This window comes from Pelophylax lessonae (genome assembly GCF_965119305.1).
Source record: "Pelophylax lessonae genome assembly, chromosome: 2".
In the NCBI taxonomy this organism is placed as follows: domain Eukaryota; kingdom Metazoa; phylum Chordata; class Amphibia; order Anura; family Ranidae; genus Pelophylax; species Pelophylax lessonae.
The window spans coordinates 557,452,882-557,470,711 of NC_138769.1; the positions used below are offsets into that span (position 1 = coordinate 557,452,882).

General features: G+C 48.6%; 1 protein-coding gene across 1 annotated transcript in view; it reads left to right on the plus strand.

Moving 5' to 3' along the window:
• PRPH (peripherin) overlaps window positions 1-5,960 on the plus strand; it is a 41,762-nt gene extending 35,802 nt beyond the window's left edge. Inside the window, exon 9 of the mRNA XM_082247160.1 lies at window positions 5,229-5,960. Within this exon, the coding sequence (XP_082103286.1) occupies window positions 5,229-5,279 (51 nt within the window). The 3' untranslated portion in view covers window positions 5,280-5,960. The remainder of the gene's footprint in view (window positions 1-5,228) is intronic.
• Window positions 5,961-17,830: the final 11,870 nt, after the last annotated feature.

Sequence of the window (17,830 nt, forward strand, 5' to 3'; positions counted from 1 at the left end):
CTTATCTCAAATGGCCCAATGAACCTTGGACCCAGCTTTCGTGAAGGGCAAGGGAGTTTCAAATTAGCCGTAGATAGCCAGACCCTGTCTCCAACTTTCAAAACTGGATTCCCCCTCCTCTTCTTATCATAGTACCTTTTATAATCCTCCTGAGCTTTTGAAATGGCTTCCTGAAGAACCTGATAGTTGGTTAAGATGGAGGTTAATCTGTCTTGAACTGCGGGCACAGGACTTTCAGGCAACACGTCAGGTAGAAAGGATGGATGGTACCCATAGTTGGCCCAGAATGGAGTCTGGTTGGTGGCAGCATGAACTGAATTGTTATAGGCAAATTCGGCACAGGGTAACAGAGATACCCAATTATCTTGTGAGAAAGTGGAAAAGCATCGAAGGTACTGTTCCAAGGTTTGATTGGTTCTTTCCGTCTGGCCGTTGCTTTGGGGGTGGTAGGCCGAGGATAGGCAGACGTCAATGTCTAAGGCTCTACAAAGAGTTCTCCAGAACCTGGAGGTAAATTGTACTCCTCTGTCAGAGACTATGTTTCTGGGCAGACCATGGAGCCTTACTATTTCCTTTATAAAGGCATGGGCGGTGTCTGCGGCAGAGGGAGTGCCCACCATCGGTACAAAATGTGACATTTTAGACAATCGGTCTACTATTACAAAAATGGAAGTGAATCCCTCAGAAGGGGGTAGATCCACAATGAAGTCCATGGACAGCATTTTCCAGGGAAGGTCCGGGACCGGTAATGGTCTTAACAGGCCCCAGGTTTTAGTGTTACTCCCTTTGCTGCGGAGGCAAGTTGTGCAGGAACCAACATAATCTTTGCAGTCCTGGCTCAAGCCTGGCCACCAGAAGGAACGTTGGACAAGTTCGATGGTCTTGTGTACCCCAAAATGACCGGCTAGCTGATGATCATGGCATGCTTTAAGGACTAAAGTCCTGGTCTCTTGTGGTACAAAAATTTTATCGTTATGCCAGAAGAATCCATCTTGCTTCCTTAAAGCTGAAACTTCAGTTTCCAGGCATTGGGCAGATGCTAGCTGTATGGCTGACTTTAGATTAGGTAGTATTAGTAAAAAATTTTGGGAGGACAGGATTGTGCTGGAAGATGCTACTTCAGGAGTTTCCGGGAACATTCGAGAGAGAGCGTCAGCTTTGCTATTCTTGGACCCCGGCCGATAGGTTATGTGAAAGTTAAAACGGGAGAAAAACAGGGCCCACCGTGCTTGCCGGGGTCTAAGCCGTTTGGCAGTCCTGAGGTATTCCAAATTTTTGTGATCGGTAAAGATCATCACAGGGTGGGCTGCACCCTCCAGCAGATATCGCCACTCTTCTAAAGCCGCCTTGATGGCCAACAGCTCCCGGTCACCGACATCATAATTCTTTTCTGCTTGACTTAATTTTCTTGAAAAGAAGGCTACTGGGTGGAGCAAAGCTTTAGGCCCTTGGCGCTGTGATAAGATTGCTCCAGTAGCCACTTCCGAGGCGTCTACCTCCAGGACGTAGGGTAGAGTGGGTTCTGGGTGCTGTAATACTGGAGCAGAAGTGAACAGGGCTTTAAGTTTATCAAAGGCTTCCTGGGCCTCCTGAGACCACTGAAATCGAGAGTGTTGTCGTGTCAATTGAGTGATGGGGGCAATGATGGCTGAGAACCCTCTGATGAACCTTCTGTAGAAATTAGCGAATCCTACAAATCTTTGGATTCCTTTTTTATCCACTGGAGCAGGCCACTCAAGAATAGAAGACACCTTCTGGGGGTCCATGGCGATTCCATTGGTGGATATTATCAACCCCAGGAATTGGATGGCTTGTTTCTCGAACTCACATTTCTCTGCTTTAGCATAGAGTCCATGTTTTCTAAGTGTAGATAAGACTTTCTTCACATGTACACGGTGTAGTTCGAGTGATGCAGAGAAAATAAGAATATCGTCAAGATACACAATCAGAAAGTGATCCAGGTATTCTCTAAAGATGTCATTTACAAAATGCTGGAAAGTTGCCGGGGCATTACACAGTCCAAAGGGCATGACAAGATACTCAAAATGTCCGAAACGGGTTCGGAAAGCTGTCTTCCACTCATCCCCCTCTCTAATCCGGACTAAATTATAAGCACCCCGGAGATCTAGTTTTGTGAAAACTTGGGCAGTCCTAAATCTTTGAAAAAGTTCTGGTACTAGGGGAAGTGGATATCGATTTTTAATAGTAATTTTATTTAATTCTCTGTAGTCCACACAGGGCCTAAGTGTGTGGTCCTTCTTTTCAACAAAGAAGATCCCCGCGCCTGCTGGGGAAGAGGATGGACGAATAAATCCTTTGTTTAGATTTTCGTCAATGTAGAGACGTAGAGCTTCCAATTCCACCTCGGATAACGGGAATATCCGGCCAAAGGGAATTTCTGCACCTGGCAGCAATTCTATGGGACAATCATAGGGCCGATGCGGAGGCAAGACATCGGCTCTCCTCTTATCAAACACGTCTAGAAAGTTGTGGTAGCTGGATGGGACAAGCTGACTGTTATCCGATACTGATTGGATGGTCATGCAACTGGAAGAGCTCAGGGACTCAGGTACAAAACAATGTTGGCGGCAGTAGGCAGAGGAAAATATGATCTCCCCCTTAGACCAGTCAATCCTGGGGTTATGGGCTCGCAGCCAGGGGATGCCCAATATCACAGGAAATATGGGGGAGCGAAGGACATCGAAGCACAGGAATTCCTGATGTTCAGAGTCAGTTATAGTCATAACAGGTTCAGTCTCTTGGGTGACGGGCCCCGATGTGGGGATGGTGCCATCTGCCAGGTGAACAGTAAGGCTCAGTCTTTTAGGTCTAAGCGGAATGCTAAATTTCTTGGCTAGAGCAAGATCTAGGAAGCAACTGCAAGCACCGGAGTCAATTATGGCCTGAAACTTGATTTCCCTATCCGCCACCTGTAGTGAGATGGGTAGAAGTAGGTGAGCTGGGTGAATCCCGGTGACTGGAGAGTAGGCAGGGCCAGGAAGCCGGGGCTTACTGGGTCTCACAGGGCAATTACAAAGAAAATGTCCAGCCCCTCCACAGTAGAGGCAAAGGTTGGCTTGCCGACGGCGTGTCCTTTCTTCGGGAGTTAGGGCAGAATGCATCAGTCCAATCTGGATTGGTTCTCCCTCTAGGGGTGTTGAGGAAGAAGAGGTAACAGGCGTAGAGTGGATTGCTGGGGGAACTCTGGGTAGCATCCAGGTAGGTCTGGAGGACTGAATTCGTTCGGATCGTCTCTCCCGCAGTCGGCGATCAAGCTGGATGGACAGTTTGATAAGGTGTTCCAGAGTGGCAGGGGTGTCGACACGAGCCAGCTCGTCTTTAAGTGCTTCAGATAGGCCGAGCCGAAACTGGTACTTTAATGCGGCCTCATTCCAGCCGGTGTCTGCTGACCATTTGTAGAATTCAGCTGTATAGTCCTCAACAGGCCGGCACCCTTGTTGTAGTGTGTGTAGGGCTGCCTCGGCCGTGGCCATTCGCTGGGGGTCGTCATAAAGTTGCGACATAGTTTCGAAGAAAGCTGAGACTGAGTTGAGGACCGGGTTCTTTTGCTCCAAAAGATAATGGGCCCAGGATTGTGGTTCATCTGTGAGCAGAGAAATGACAAAGCCAACCTTAACGGTTTCAAGAGAAAAAGTCTGTGGTTGCAGAGCTAGATACAACTGGCAAGCGTTTTTAAAAGCCCTGAACTTTCTTCGGTCCCCAGAGAAACGTTCAGGTATGGGGACCCTTGGTTCGGGTGGAGGTACCACTATCGTTGGTGCGACAGCTGTGCGTTTATAGGCAGCAGAAGCTGAGGCTGGGGCTGTATTTTCCGGGTTCTGGTCGGTAGGAAAAGGAGTAGTGTATAGACTCTGCAGACGACCTTCCAATTGATCATAGTCTTCTTGCAGATTTGTTATGGCTTGCGTGATGGCTGCGACTTGTTGGCACAGAGCTTCTAATGGAGACGCACCTCTGTCGGCTTCAGACATCTTTTGGCTGACTGATACTGTCACGTACCTGGTCCTGAAGCCGAAATGCTGAGAGGGCTCTCCTTGCGGCTAGGTGCTCGGTGTCCCTGAAGGTGGAAACAGGGAACACGAAGCCCAAAGAAGCAGGGATTGCAGGCTGTGCCACGGATGAGAGATGCAGGTGTGGAGATCTCTCCGCAGGTGGATACCAGATGAGGTGAGCAGTAGGACCCAGTGGAGCTGATGATGGTGCAGACTGCACACAGCAGGAAACAGGTTGTAGTGGCTCCAGTAAGCTGGATATGGCAAATAGGTATTGCAGGCTGGAGCAACAGGTAAGTACTGCAGGTGGGTACAGCAGGCTGGGTACTGCAGGTAGGCACCAAGGTGGATCACAGCAGACAGGGTGAAGCAGGAAACGTAGTCAGAGATGGATGCCAAAGTCAGTAAGCCAGTGGTCAGCAGACAGAAGAGCAGGGACGTAGTCAGGCAAGCCGAAGTCATACACAGGACAAGAGGCAAGAGCAGATCCGTGGGCTATCCGAGGTCAGAGCTGGGGGAATAACAAGAGGTATCCAAAGGCAGGCCGGGTCGGTAACAGATGATCAGAAGCATAAGCACACACACAAGAACAGGAAACAGGAAGCTGAAGATCAGTCAGCAATGTCCATGTGCTGCAGTCCCTCTTTTAAAGGCCAGAGGGCGCCAAGATCTGACAAGCATTGTGTGAGCCAGCACACACACGTCTTTGCCATAGTGAACGTGCGTTCGCAATACGTGTGCGTGCATTTGTGCGAGTGCGGCCATATTGGAAATTGGCCACCATGCCAGGCCTACGGGCAACTCTCCTCTGGCTAGTCTCCTGACAGCTCCTTTGCCGAATTTTGCCAGAAAGTGAAACTCCCACGCACATGCCACTCACAGCGCAGGAGCCACTGAACCAGGAAGAGGCGCAGAGGGAGCATGTCAGCTTCCTCAGCGTTGTCCAGACGACCGTGCCGGGACTTCGTTCTAAGGTAAGTATTTCCGATGCATACTAGCTCATTATGCCTTTGTCCTGCAGGGTTTGTTATTTTTTTTTTTAATGAGTATACAACCGCTTTAGCAAAGTAATGAGGTCTCTTGAATAGCTCTTACAGTTCATTGATGGATTTAAAAATTAAATGGTTACAATTGGTATCTACAGTAAGTATTGGCCTATTAAGAAAATGTGATTTTGTAGTATTGCTTCTATACCTTGTCTACTTTGCCATACAGCAGGTGGTGACTGAATCCAGGAAGGATCAACCTTCTGAAGGGGAGAAGTGAAATGCTACTTGTCTGTCCAAGAGAAGAAAGGTCCTAACACCTCTAAATACCCTAAGCCTAGAGACCAAGGAGCGGCCTGTGCTATTTGAGTGACTTTCATTTTGGTTTGAGTATCTTATGTACAAGGTTCAGGTTTATCACTATCCACTTACATCCTGGTAAACCATCTCTTAAGTGCCTGTGTCCCAGACTGTGACCTTACCTATTTTCTATTCAAATGCCTTCTGAAACTTTGTGCAGAAATGTAACAATTTTCACATTCAATAAATTACCTAGTAGCATTGTACCATCATAGTGAAGTAACCAACCATTTGATCAGTCTACATAAATTGACACGTGTGGAGTGATATTCTGTTGGCATATGTACTAGGGAAAAGGTAATCATTTGTCTTGTTAAATTATACAAGCATAGTCAGTTCTTTTGTGATTAGTAGTATTATTTACCTGTGCTGGCCTTTCCCACCCCTTGTTGAATTACACTTGAATGTCAAGCTTCATGGTCAGTTTTGAGCTATTACTGCTGCTCAAGACAAGAACAATGTTAAAGATATGATAGCTGTAAAGCGACTTTGGTGCTATACAATCCATGCCTCTTTGTACTGGTTGGGACACTACCCGTATGCCTTGTAGCAATGTACATGTGCCATGTCTGCTTAACCAGCTAATAAAATAATTGCAGCATTCAACCAAAGAGTGTATCCTTACTTATTGAATATGTGTACATAAATATCATCCATTAAGAGTTCAGCAAAGATGATTTTTGTTTGCTTCAGCTTTTGAAAATTATTTTTACCTTAAAGAGGAGCTCCAGGCATCTATCAAAAATGTTTTTTTTAAAAAAGTCAGCAGCTACAAAAAGTATAGCTGCTGACTTTTAAACAGCCACTCACCTGTCCCACGGTCCAGCGGTGAGCTCACCTCAGCCATCTTCATCCTCCGTCCTCCCTCAGCGGCGCCGACATCTTTACTATGGGCATCTGGCTGTGAGAGCTTGCGGCTTCACAGCAGGGTGCCAGTCGTGCTGCGCATCCTGAATAATGGCGGATGCAGTCTTCTGGGATCAGTCAAGTGTCCCAGAAGACTGCAGGGGGGAGGGAGAAGAACTTCTGTTGTGGCGCTCAGAATGGAAGTGGGAGCAGGTACCTGTACCCCTCCCCCCCAATTGTGCAAGAGGAGCGGGGGACGAGTCCTTAAAGCGGAACTTCCCCTTTTGGGTGGATGCTCCACTTTAAATGCTTACTCCTCCTCCTGATTTTGGCTGATGGAAAAAGAATGACTAGTGGTTATGAAGAAGAGGTCTTCTGTAACTAGTAACTAGACTGTTAAAGACAGGGGTTAATCAAAAGTGGGCCATATCTCCAATTTGTCATTGTAGAGCAGACAAGTAGATGTAGTTTTACAATTGGTAAGCTAGCATTGTTCATTTTAGAGACGAACAGAAGAATCATTACAGTTGTTAAAATAGATATGTGTAGTCATCTATAGTCATAGCTTATAAAAGTGCCTTTCACAAACAGTGTCACCATAACAGTCAGAACAACTTGTACAAAAATGAGACGAGAGTAGTGGGTGGAGAAAGGGTGTGCAATATTTTACTTACTGCTTTTTCTCATTGATTTCAATAGAGCAGGGAAGTGTTAGAGCCTTTGCCGAGTTTGTAATGCTTCTGAAATTGAAATTAAAGTGACACACCAGGAATCAACTGTCTAAGCATACACCCACTCTAAACACAAAACTAGAACAAAAGGAGGAAGTCAATGCATTTGGGGTGTCCACCCTCCCTAACACACTCCCTCCATTAGGGCAAAAAAAAAAACAAAAAAAAAAAAAAACAATTATTTTTCTTTAGCCATGCCATTATAGGTCCTGATCCAGTCCCCATCCCAATTCCCAACTAGACTAGCTCTTAAAAAATGGGCCCTTAATCAGACCATGAGTACATAAAATATTGTTGATGTCCCTCCAGCTCATTGCAAAAAAAAAAAAAACCCACACAATCATTTTTTCCCCTAAGCAACCCAAATGTGGACACATTTTCCCCCCAACTTGTTAGAGGGAGGCAGGCTTTAATCCCAAATCTTAATTTGTACATCGTGAAAATTAGCTCTCAAAAAATATGTTCCACTTTTCACAATCTCTGGATCCTGTTGGAACATCTGCTCTGTTCTTGGTTTTTTGCTTGGCTGTTGGTTGGACTGCTCACACTAGCCTGTGTGATTAGTAGAGATGCAAATCTTTTACTGATGGCACCACAGGATATGCCTTTCACTCTTCTGTAGTTGATCAGTAACTTGCAAAAATAAAAAAACAAATTTTATTGACAAATTTGAGGATTTTTCATAGGCAGGTTTACACCTTTCAACTGATAAATGTCACAAAGCGTTTTAGGGCATTAAAGATTGGTTAACCTATTCAATGGCCAAAAAAAAAAAAAAAAAAAAGGAAGTTTAAACATTGTGGGTTAATAGGTAGACTAGATGGATCACTTTTTTTTTTTTTTAAGTATCTGGTCACATCCACATCCCCCTGTTTCCAGTTCTCAATACCCAAACTGTCCTGTAAGTATAATGCAAAATCCATTGAGCATTGGCATGTTCAGAGAATGCAAACTGAAAGTTTGCATTCTCTGGAGTGTGGGTCATTTTACAATGTTCAGAGAAGGTCTTGTATATTCTGGCTTTTCTCATTTTCAAAACCTCATCTACTTGGTCCGCTTTGTAAAACAAATCCGTGAAAGTTTTCTCTGCTTTATCCACTTCTTCCTGGCCATGTTCTAACTGGGCAATTTGTGAAAGCCTTGGGAGGAACTGGAATCTTTTTCAGACACACGGTGAACCAGGCATTGATGGTCCTTGTTCTACAGCCAATAACAAGCTTCTTATGGGGTTACAACCAATCCAAAAGTTATATGCTGCAATGTGCCAACATCCCAGCATACCTAGAGAATAAGGAACATTTTAAGTTAGGACCTTTAAAAAGGCACAAAAGTATAGCCAAAATACATAAAAAGAAAAAAAAAAGTACATTTTAGTTACAAAATTAGTATAAAACCATATAGACAAAAATAAACGGTTGACAGGGTATATACACATATATCACCCAACTTGACACAGAATGCACTCCTACTCCCACACGGGATCATATTGACAACACTCAATCAAAAAATCATTAAAGGGAAAAAAAAAAAGGACTGCTTTCAAAGCAATCGTACGATAATCTGATCGTTCGTACACCGCTTTCATCCAATATTAACCGAAGGGAGGAAAAAAAAAAAAATTAACATTTTTCTTGTTTCTTGTACAATCAGTACAGTTTTTGTCCGTAAATACAATACAACACATTACATCACTTACAAAATGTTTATTCTGTCCTACGAGAATTCTCGTACCTTTAGTAACCTCTTCATTTTCAATATGGACACTAGTATGCATCTTCAGGTAATGCAGTAAGCATTCCTCATTAACATAACATTTTACAACTTAGAAGTGCAAATACAGAGAAATAAGCTTATTTTAAGCCCACTATAATGTGGGTCCCAAAGTTGTACTGTGACTTAGTCAAGTGTTTAAAGACATTTAGTCAGTCAAAATATAAAAAAACAAAAAAAGTCTACCCCTCATTCAAGGCTCTCCAAGACCTCTCATTGTCAGGGGGCAGTGGCGCAAACATAGATCATGAGCCACAACACACATCCAAATCAAGATGCACTGGACTATAGGAAACGTATCCTTCATCCTCCTTGACCATGACTTGTAATGGGGAAAATTTCCTCTTTGTCCTCCCAACCATGACCTACTACAGAGAGGACACCCCGCAGAGGTCTTGAGACCTGGAACAAATAACATTATTGTTAACTGTGTCACAGCCATCGGTATGAACATCAATAATTAGTGGGTTTTGGTGTGGGTAGCCAAGGACCAGAAAGACCCACAGTCTCCTAATTTATGAACTGTCCAGGAAGTTCATCCTGTACCTGTTCCCACAGGTCAAGAAACAAATGGGCAGTTCCTTCTCTCTAGAACATTGTATATCAAATTCTTTACCACCCCAACCTCTTATAACAGAGGAACCACCAAAGAAAATGGTCACTGGGACCAGGTATTCCCTAGTGTTTCCATGGATACATACCCCCAGGAGAGTCTTACCTACTGGGCCGATTATCAAAACCATTCAAGTGTGATCATACTGCTGGAGCCTCAGCAAGGTCAGGAATTGTTGCACACACTTTGTACATAAAAATAATGCTCTCTTGCCGGCCCCACACCCCATGAGCTCCTTCTGATGTGGGCACTGTGCCCAGGTGTGTCCCTAGGACCAGCACCACCAAAATTGCGCATTTCCCATTCCTTCCTAGGTGCTTCAAGTGGCCTTGCTGCCCCATGAGTGGGTTTCCAGCACATGGCAGGCCCAAGCAGGTCCACCACTGTGTACCTCTTGACCATTTCCACCAGCTGGTCTGCTGTTGCAGGATCTCGATGGCTCACCTAGCACTGTAGGTTATCTGGCAGGGACCTCAGGTACCACTTCAAAAACAGCCCGTTTCATCATCTGAGGGCCTATGTCTCTGGTTGCAGCCATTTCTAACCAGCTGCCCCAGGTCATGCATCTGGGAGCACAGTGGCCAGTATTTCCAGTTGTGCACCGTTTGGTCAGATTCTGTAGGTAATGACTACCCCTCATGGCTACCTGGTTGTTAGGAACAGAAGTTTGCTCCCGTCCCTGACCAAAATATTGCACTGCCTTCTGCAAGGTAGCCACTTGTTCAAGGGAATTTGCAACCATGGCAGTGCTCCATGACAACACATAAAGAAAGCCAGTTAACCACTTCTGGCCTGCCCGCCATGTATTTATGTTGCTACTTTGACAATAAATACCGGGGTTATGGCAGCAGATAGCTGCCATAACCCTGGTATTTCTCTACACTGCTGGCAGTTATCTTTCACATAAAAGTGGTCTCAGCTGCGGATTCGCCACGGGATCACTTTTATGGGTGGCAGGAGAGGTGTCCACCCCCCTCCCGCCACTTTCTGGTAGTTTCCCCCGCTTATCAGAACAGTCAGTAGCGGGGAAAATGATCTGGTCTGTTGGAGTCCTGGGCAGGAAGTCGAGTGAGGGCAAGATGGTTTTAAGGGCCTTTAAAAAAAAAGAAGTGTAGAAATAAAAAGGTAACATAAATAAGAAAAAAAAAAAAAGATTTAAAGCGCCCAGTCCCTCTGAGCTCACGCACAGAACCGAATGCATACGCAAAATGCGCCCAAATGTGGAAACGGTGTTCAAACCACACGTGAGGTATCGTCACGATCGTTAGAGCAATAATTCTAGCTCTAGACATCCTCTAACTCTAAACTGGTAACCTGTAGAATTTTTTTAAGGTGTCACCTATGGAGATTTTTTTAAGTACCAATGTTTGTCCCCACTCCACGAGCGTGCGCAATTTTGAAGCATGACATGTTCAGTATCAAGCAGTATAGAGATCCATGAACCCCAAAAGAGGGGTGGGGGGCAGCGACTGTCAAAGGACTCAGAGAAAAGAATTTTACGGTAAGTTCTTACAAAAATTCTATTTTCTCTTACATCCTCTGACAGTCGCCGCCCACTAATACAGTCTGCACGTCTGGGACGTCCTAAAGCAGTGTAGATGTGAGGGTTGGGAAAACGTAACCGTCAAAAAAGCCAACGCAGCACCCAGGTCAGAGAAAATAATCTTTTCTGAACCAGAAAAGGAAACACTGGGCAACAAGAAAGCTCAACAGGAGCGAAAACCCAGACAGGCACAAAACTACCCTGTCCCCTCTAAGGCACTGCCACACTCAAAACTTTGCGGCCAAAAGAGGCATTCGCTGATGGCAAGACATCAAGCATGTAAAACTTTGTAAAGGTATGCACGGACGACCAGGTTGCCGCTTTTCACACCTGAGTCACCGACGCCTGATGGCAGAAGGCCCAAGAGGCACTAATTGCTTGGGTAGAGTGCGCCGTGACAGGGAAAGGTGGAACCTGATCCCTAAGTGAATAGGCCTGCACAATCGTCTGTCTGATCCATTTAGACATGGTTGCCGCAGACGCAGCCGTACCCTTCCGAGGTCCCTCAGGAAGGACAAAAAGACAATCCGACCTTCTGAAGGATTCAGTAGACGACGGGTAAACCCTGATCGCCCGTACCACATCCAAGGAATGCAAGGTAAACTCCTTAGGATGCGTAGGTTTCGCACACAACGAAGGTAAGACAATGTCCTCGTTGAGATGGAAGTCTTAAACCACCTTTGGAAGGAAGGACTGATGAGGTCGTAAGACCACTTTATCCCTATGAACAACCAGATAGGGGGAGCGGCAAGACAGGGCCGCCAACTCCGACACTCTGCGAGCAGATGTTATCGCCACCAGAAAGGCAACTTTCCGTGACAGCACAGGCAGAGGAATCTCCCGCATGTTCTCAAAGGGAGGCCGTTGCAAAACGGACAGAACCAAATTTAGGTCCCAAGGGGGCAAGGGTGCCCTCCTAGGGGGAGCCAGATGCCGCACCCCTTGAATAAAGGTGTGAATCAAGGAATTTGATGCCAAGGGGCGATGAAAGAGAATGGCCAGCGCAGACAACTGGCCCTTAATAGTGGTCAGCGCAAGACGCTGCTCCACACCAGTTTGCAGGAAAGCCAGCACCCTCGCCACCGAAAAGGAGCGTGGATGGAACCCCGGCGACTCACACCAGGCGAAATACGCCTTCCAGGTACGATAATAAATCTTACCCGAGGAGGCCTTCCTGACCTTGAGCAAGGTAGGAATGACTGCCGACGTGAGACCTCTGTCTCTGCCACGCCGTCAAAGCCAGCGACTGTAAAGCAGGATGGAAGATCGGCCCTTGAGACAGAAGATCGTCTCTTAGCGGGAGCTCGACGACCAGTTGCATGATGTACGCGTACCAAGACTGACGCGGCCAGTCTGGGGCCACTAGAATCACCAACCTCGATTCCGAGACCAACCTGCGAAGGAATCTGGACAACAACTGAATCGGGGGAAAGGCATAAATCAGCCGATACTGATGCCAAGGCACCACCAACGCGTCTGAGGCATCCGCCAGAGGGTCGTGCGTTCGTGCCACGAACCTTCCCACCTTGTTGTTGAGACGAGACGCGAACAGATCCACGTCCGGGGATCCCCACCGCACACACAGCATTTGAAACACCTCCGGCTGGAGGGACCATTCCCCTTGGTCCAGAGTCTGGCGACTCAGATAGTCTGCCTGCCAGTTCTCCACACCTGGAATGTGAACTGCCGAATTTGCTGGGACTTGCGTCTCGGCCCAGGACAGAATCTCATCCACTTCCTTGGCCGCCCGGGCACTCCTGGTGCCCCCTTGGTGATTGATGTAAGCCACCACAGTTGCGTTGTCCATCTGGACACGCACTGGGCAGCCCTGAAGTTGATCTGACCAACGGAGCAAACAGAGCCTGATTGCCCGCAGTTCCAAGACATTTATCGGCAGGGAGGATTCCCCCACCGACCAGGTGCCCTGCGCACATAACTTGCCCAGAACTCCACCCCAGCCCGACAGGCTGGCGTCCGTAGTGACCACAATCCACAACAAAGGGCGAAAGGACTTGCCCTCCATTAGAGCCGGAGACTGGAGCCACCACAGTAGATCCGATCTCACTTGGGGGCTCAAGGAAATCCTCCTTTCCAAAGACTGAGGAAGTCTGTCCCACCTGACCAGAATCTCCGCTTGAAGAGATCTCGTGTGAAACTGCGCATATGGAATTGCCTCGAAAGCCGACACGATCAAGCCCAGGGACCGCATGCAGGTCCGAAGCGAGGAGAACTCGTTGTCCCTGAGGGACCTGACCTCGTCCTGCAGGATTCGGGGCTTGTCCTCCGGAAGAAAGACTTCGCCTGGGCGGAGTCCAGAATCATCCCCAGGTAAGGGAGACGAACAGAAGGGGACAAAGTCGACTTCTGAAAATTGATGGTCCACCCGAACTCCTGGAGCGTCTGAACCGCGATCGACAGATCGCGCAACAGAGTGGCACTGGAGCTCGACCTTAATAGGAGATCGTCCAGGTAACCGAGGATAGCAATCCCCTGTATCCGTAACAAGGCTAGAACAGTAGCCAACACTTTGGTAAAAACCCTTGGAGCTGAAGCGAGGCCGAAAGGCAACGCCACGAGCTGATAGTGCTCCTCCGCTATTGCGAATCGGAGGTACCTCTGATGACCCTCATAAATAGGGATGTGTAGATACGCATCCTTGAGGACTCCATTCGGAACTTCTGAACCCGCACAAAGCGCTTTAGAAACTTTAAGTCCAGAATCAGACGCACCTTGCCCTCCTTTCTGGGCACTGTGAACAGATTCGAGTAAAAGCCCCGAAACCTGTCCTGCTGTGGAATCGGGACAACCACTCCTTGGGCGAGGAGATCCTGGACCGCCCGCCGGAGATCTCGGAAACGATCGGGGGTTAAATGAAGATTTGAGGGAAAGAATCTGTCTGCGGGGCGAGATCGAAACTCGATCTTGTACCCTGAACGAATGAGTTCTTGAACCCACTTGTCCTGAATCCTGGACAGCCAAGGTTCGGGAAAGCAACGCAGACGTCCCCCCACCCCTGAAACGGGTGAGGGCGCCCCTTCAGGACGAGGCGGACTGAGCCACTGTGCCAGCGTGGGCGGCTTTTGACTTGCTCGCCCAAGGCTTCTTCTGGCCACTAGAGGCCTTGAAGGACTTACCTTTGTCTTGTGCCTTGAAGGCACGAAAGGACCCCTGGTTAGGATTAAAGGAGGGACCCCGCTTGCCGCGGAATGATTTTCCCTTGGACACCTGGGGCAACAGAGTGCTCTTGCCCCCAGTGAGCCCCCTTGACCAGTTCATCCAGAGAGTCCCCAAAAAGACGACTCCCTGCATAAGGGATGTCAGACACTGTCTTCTTGGAAGACTGGTTGGCCAACCAGCTTTTTAACCAAACAATGCGACGAATCGCAACTGTGACTGCTGAAAGTCGTGCGACTAAAGGGGCCTCATCTAAGGCCGCATCACACAGGTACAGAACAGCCTGGCCCATTTGATCCACCATCTCCAGACCAGCAGGAGAGGGGGAGTCAGCAATTAGAGTGCGCTTAAGCGTCTTGGCCCACTCCACAACAGCCTGAGAGACCATTACCGAAGCGAACACGGGTTTCAGCAAGGAACCTGCTACCAGATAGATGTGGCGGGAAAGTGTTTCCACCCGCCTATCCGCCGGGTCTTGAAACACCGGAGAATCCTCCACGGGCATTAAAGTTGCCTTGTTTAACCTGGACACAGTGTGGTCCAATTTAGAAGCCGCAGTCCAGCGAGAATCCACCGGATCCACAAAGGAATAACGGTACTGAAATCTCTTTGGCACCACAAAATTATGTTTTATACGGCGCCATTGTTCATTCACGGTTTCGTGAAACTCTTCGGGACAAGGAAAAACCTGACCCGATTTTTGGGCTTTGCGGGTACCAAAGGAAGACCGCTTACCCGACAGATGGGACTCATCATCCAAATTTAAAGTGTCCTTAACAGAACTAATAAGCGCGGACACCGCAGCGCGGTCCCGTGCTGATCCTGAGGAGGAATCATCCTCCTCCACATCCAACTGAGGACTGAGACCCCTCAGGGGGTACGCTGTCCATGGCAATCAAATGTGGCTCTGAATCAGAAGATTAAGAGGGCATAGGCCTCTTCTTAGAAGCCTGGTCAGACATCAACAAATCCACTTTTGACGCTACAGTCACAAGTGCAGCAGTAAGTGAGACTATAGCAGGGGATTCAGGGTTACCTGAACCCTCTACCAGATCTGGGGGGAATTTGCTATCCTGGGTCTCTATAATAGCAATCTCAATTTAAATGACGCTGGCCCTTTAAATCGGCGATTCCCGCGGTTTCCACCGCAAATGCACCGCAAATGGAGAGCAAGTCCTGTGCTACAGGAAACTGCAAAAAATGAATGCTAGCAGGAATGCAGGCCAGGAAATACAGTAAAAGCCCCCCCCCCCCCCCACAGTGGCGGCTGGTGAAGTTTTAAGATGGTGGGGCGCAAGACCCCGCCCTTCCATTTTTACCCCTCCCATTTCTTAGAAGCCCCACCCCTTATAGACTCCACCCATTGTGTCCCCTGTATTTTGCTTGCGTGAAAAAATTCTCCCAATATATCACATATTAAGGGGTCCATCAGTACTAGTATATCCCATAATAGGGAGCATGGGCCCTATTATGGGATATACTGGGAGAGACATCCTATTATGGGATACACTGACTGAGAGTGGCACAAACCCCACAGTACAGACCCCCCCAGCACAAACCCCTCAAGCACAAACCCCCTAGCACAAACCCCACAGTACAGGCCCCCTAGCACAAACCCCACAGTACAGGCCCCCTAGCACTAATCTTACAGTACAGGCCCCCTAGCACTAATCCCACAGTACAGACCCCCTAGCACAAACCCCACAGTACAGGCCCCCTAGCACAAACCCCACAGTACAGGCCCCCTAGCACAAACCCCACAGTACAGACCCCCTAGCACAAACCCCACAGTACAGACCCCCTAGCACTAATCCCACAGTACAGGCCCCCTAGCACTAATCCCACAGTACAGGCCCCCTAGCACAAACCCCACAGTACAGGCCCCCTAGCACAAACCCCACAGTACAGACCCCCTAGCACTAATCCAACAGTGCAGCCCCCCTAGCACAAACCCCACAGTACAGGCCCCTTAGCACTAATCCCACAGTACAGACCCCCTAGCACAAAGCCCACAGTACAGACCCCATAGCACTAATCCCACAGTACAGGCCCCCTAGCACAAACCCCACAGTACAGGCCCCCTTTCAAAGTAGTGACCAGCGTACATGCCCCCTTTCAATGTAGTGACCAGCATATATGCCCCCTTTCAATGTAGTGACCAGTATAAATGCCCCCTTTCAATGTAGTGACCAGTATACATTCCCCTTTCAATGTAGTGACCAGTATACATGCCCCTTTCAATGTAGTGACCAGCATACATGCCCCCAATGCAGTGACCAGCATACATGCCCCAATGCAGTGACCAGCATACATGCCCCCAATGCAGTGACCAGCATACATGCCCCCAATGCAGTGACCAGTATACATGCCCCCAATGCAGTGAACAGTATACTGTACATGCCCCCAATGCAGTGACCAGTATACATGCCCCCAATGCAGTGACCAGCATACATGCCCCCAATGCAGTGACCAGTATACATGCCCCCAATGCAGTGACCTGTATACATGCCCCCAATGCAGTGACCAGCATACATGCCCCTAATGCAGAGAAGTGGCTGGGGAAGCTGCAGCCCTCTTACCTCTCTCCGTGGTGTTAGTGGGGGAGTCCTGTGCCGAGTCCTCCATATCCGAGGTCGGGTCGCAGGGCGGATCATGAGTGCTGAACTGCGGTGTGGAGGGATGAGGGAGCTCGTCAGCACCATCTTGAGTGGCAGTGTGTGTCAGGATGTCGGCTTCATGAAGAAATCAGTGAGCCGTCTGGCTCCGAGTCCGGACCGGATGGCTGCGAATTGCGGCAGGTGACTGTCATGATGATGTCTCAGTGGGTGCCGGCAGGGTGTCTTCCTGCTTGTGGACGTATGGGGCTGCTGCGGTGAGTCGCTGGGTTACCCATTGAAGGCGACTCCTGGACTCACTCAACTTACTTAGTCACGCGGGTGACACGGCTCTCGCTCAGCTCTGTCTCCTGTCCGACGCGACTCCTCTCTCTTTCTCTCTGCGCCGGGCGGGAACGGAAGCCGGAAGGTGATCGTGACGCCGGGGCGATGCACCGTCCCCACGCGTCACGTCACCAGGTCCATGTCCTCCTGTGATTGGTCCAGGCTGGTGTCTGGACCAATCACAGCCCGGACATCAGAAAAGTGGGGAGTGTCAGGGCGCGATGACCCCCAGAACAGCGCCAATCGGCGCCTCTGCCAGGCGAGGGTGTGGTCAAAAACCCCACCCCCCCCCCCATACCCAGCACTAAGTCCGGCGCCCCTAGTGGGTGAAAAATAGACAATTTTTTTCTTTTTAAATTTAATCTTTTTCTTTCTTCTTCTTTTTTTGGGGGGGGGGGGGGGGGGCGGCGCCCCTGCGCCCCTGTCGGTCGGCCGCCACTGCCCCCACAGTGGGCTATACTTGCCCCACGCTGCTGAACGATCTGAAGAGAAGAAAGAGGAAGTGACCTCACGCCCCTAGAGGCAGAAACAGCCCTGAGCCACAAAAAAATGGTTGCCAATACAAGTCTATGGGAAAATCTCTGGGAAAATGGCCACTGTCCACATAAGGACATTTTGCCCACACCAAAGATGGCACCCGATCGGCGCAAAAAGCATAGTAGAAAATGGCTGCTGCCCTCACTATGAGGCCAAACAGCCTGACCACACCTAAAATGGCGGCCGCGCATTTTTGCGCCAAAAGTGGCCCCCACACACCATGTACTGTTCCCCAAATAGTTGCACAAGCACCTCAGGGACATAGGAGACCCCACAACCCCCCCATACAGCGGTGCAACCACCACAGCACCCCCGGAG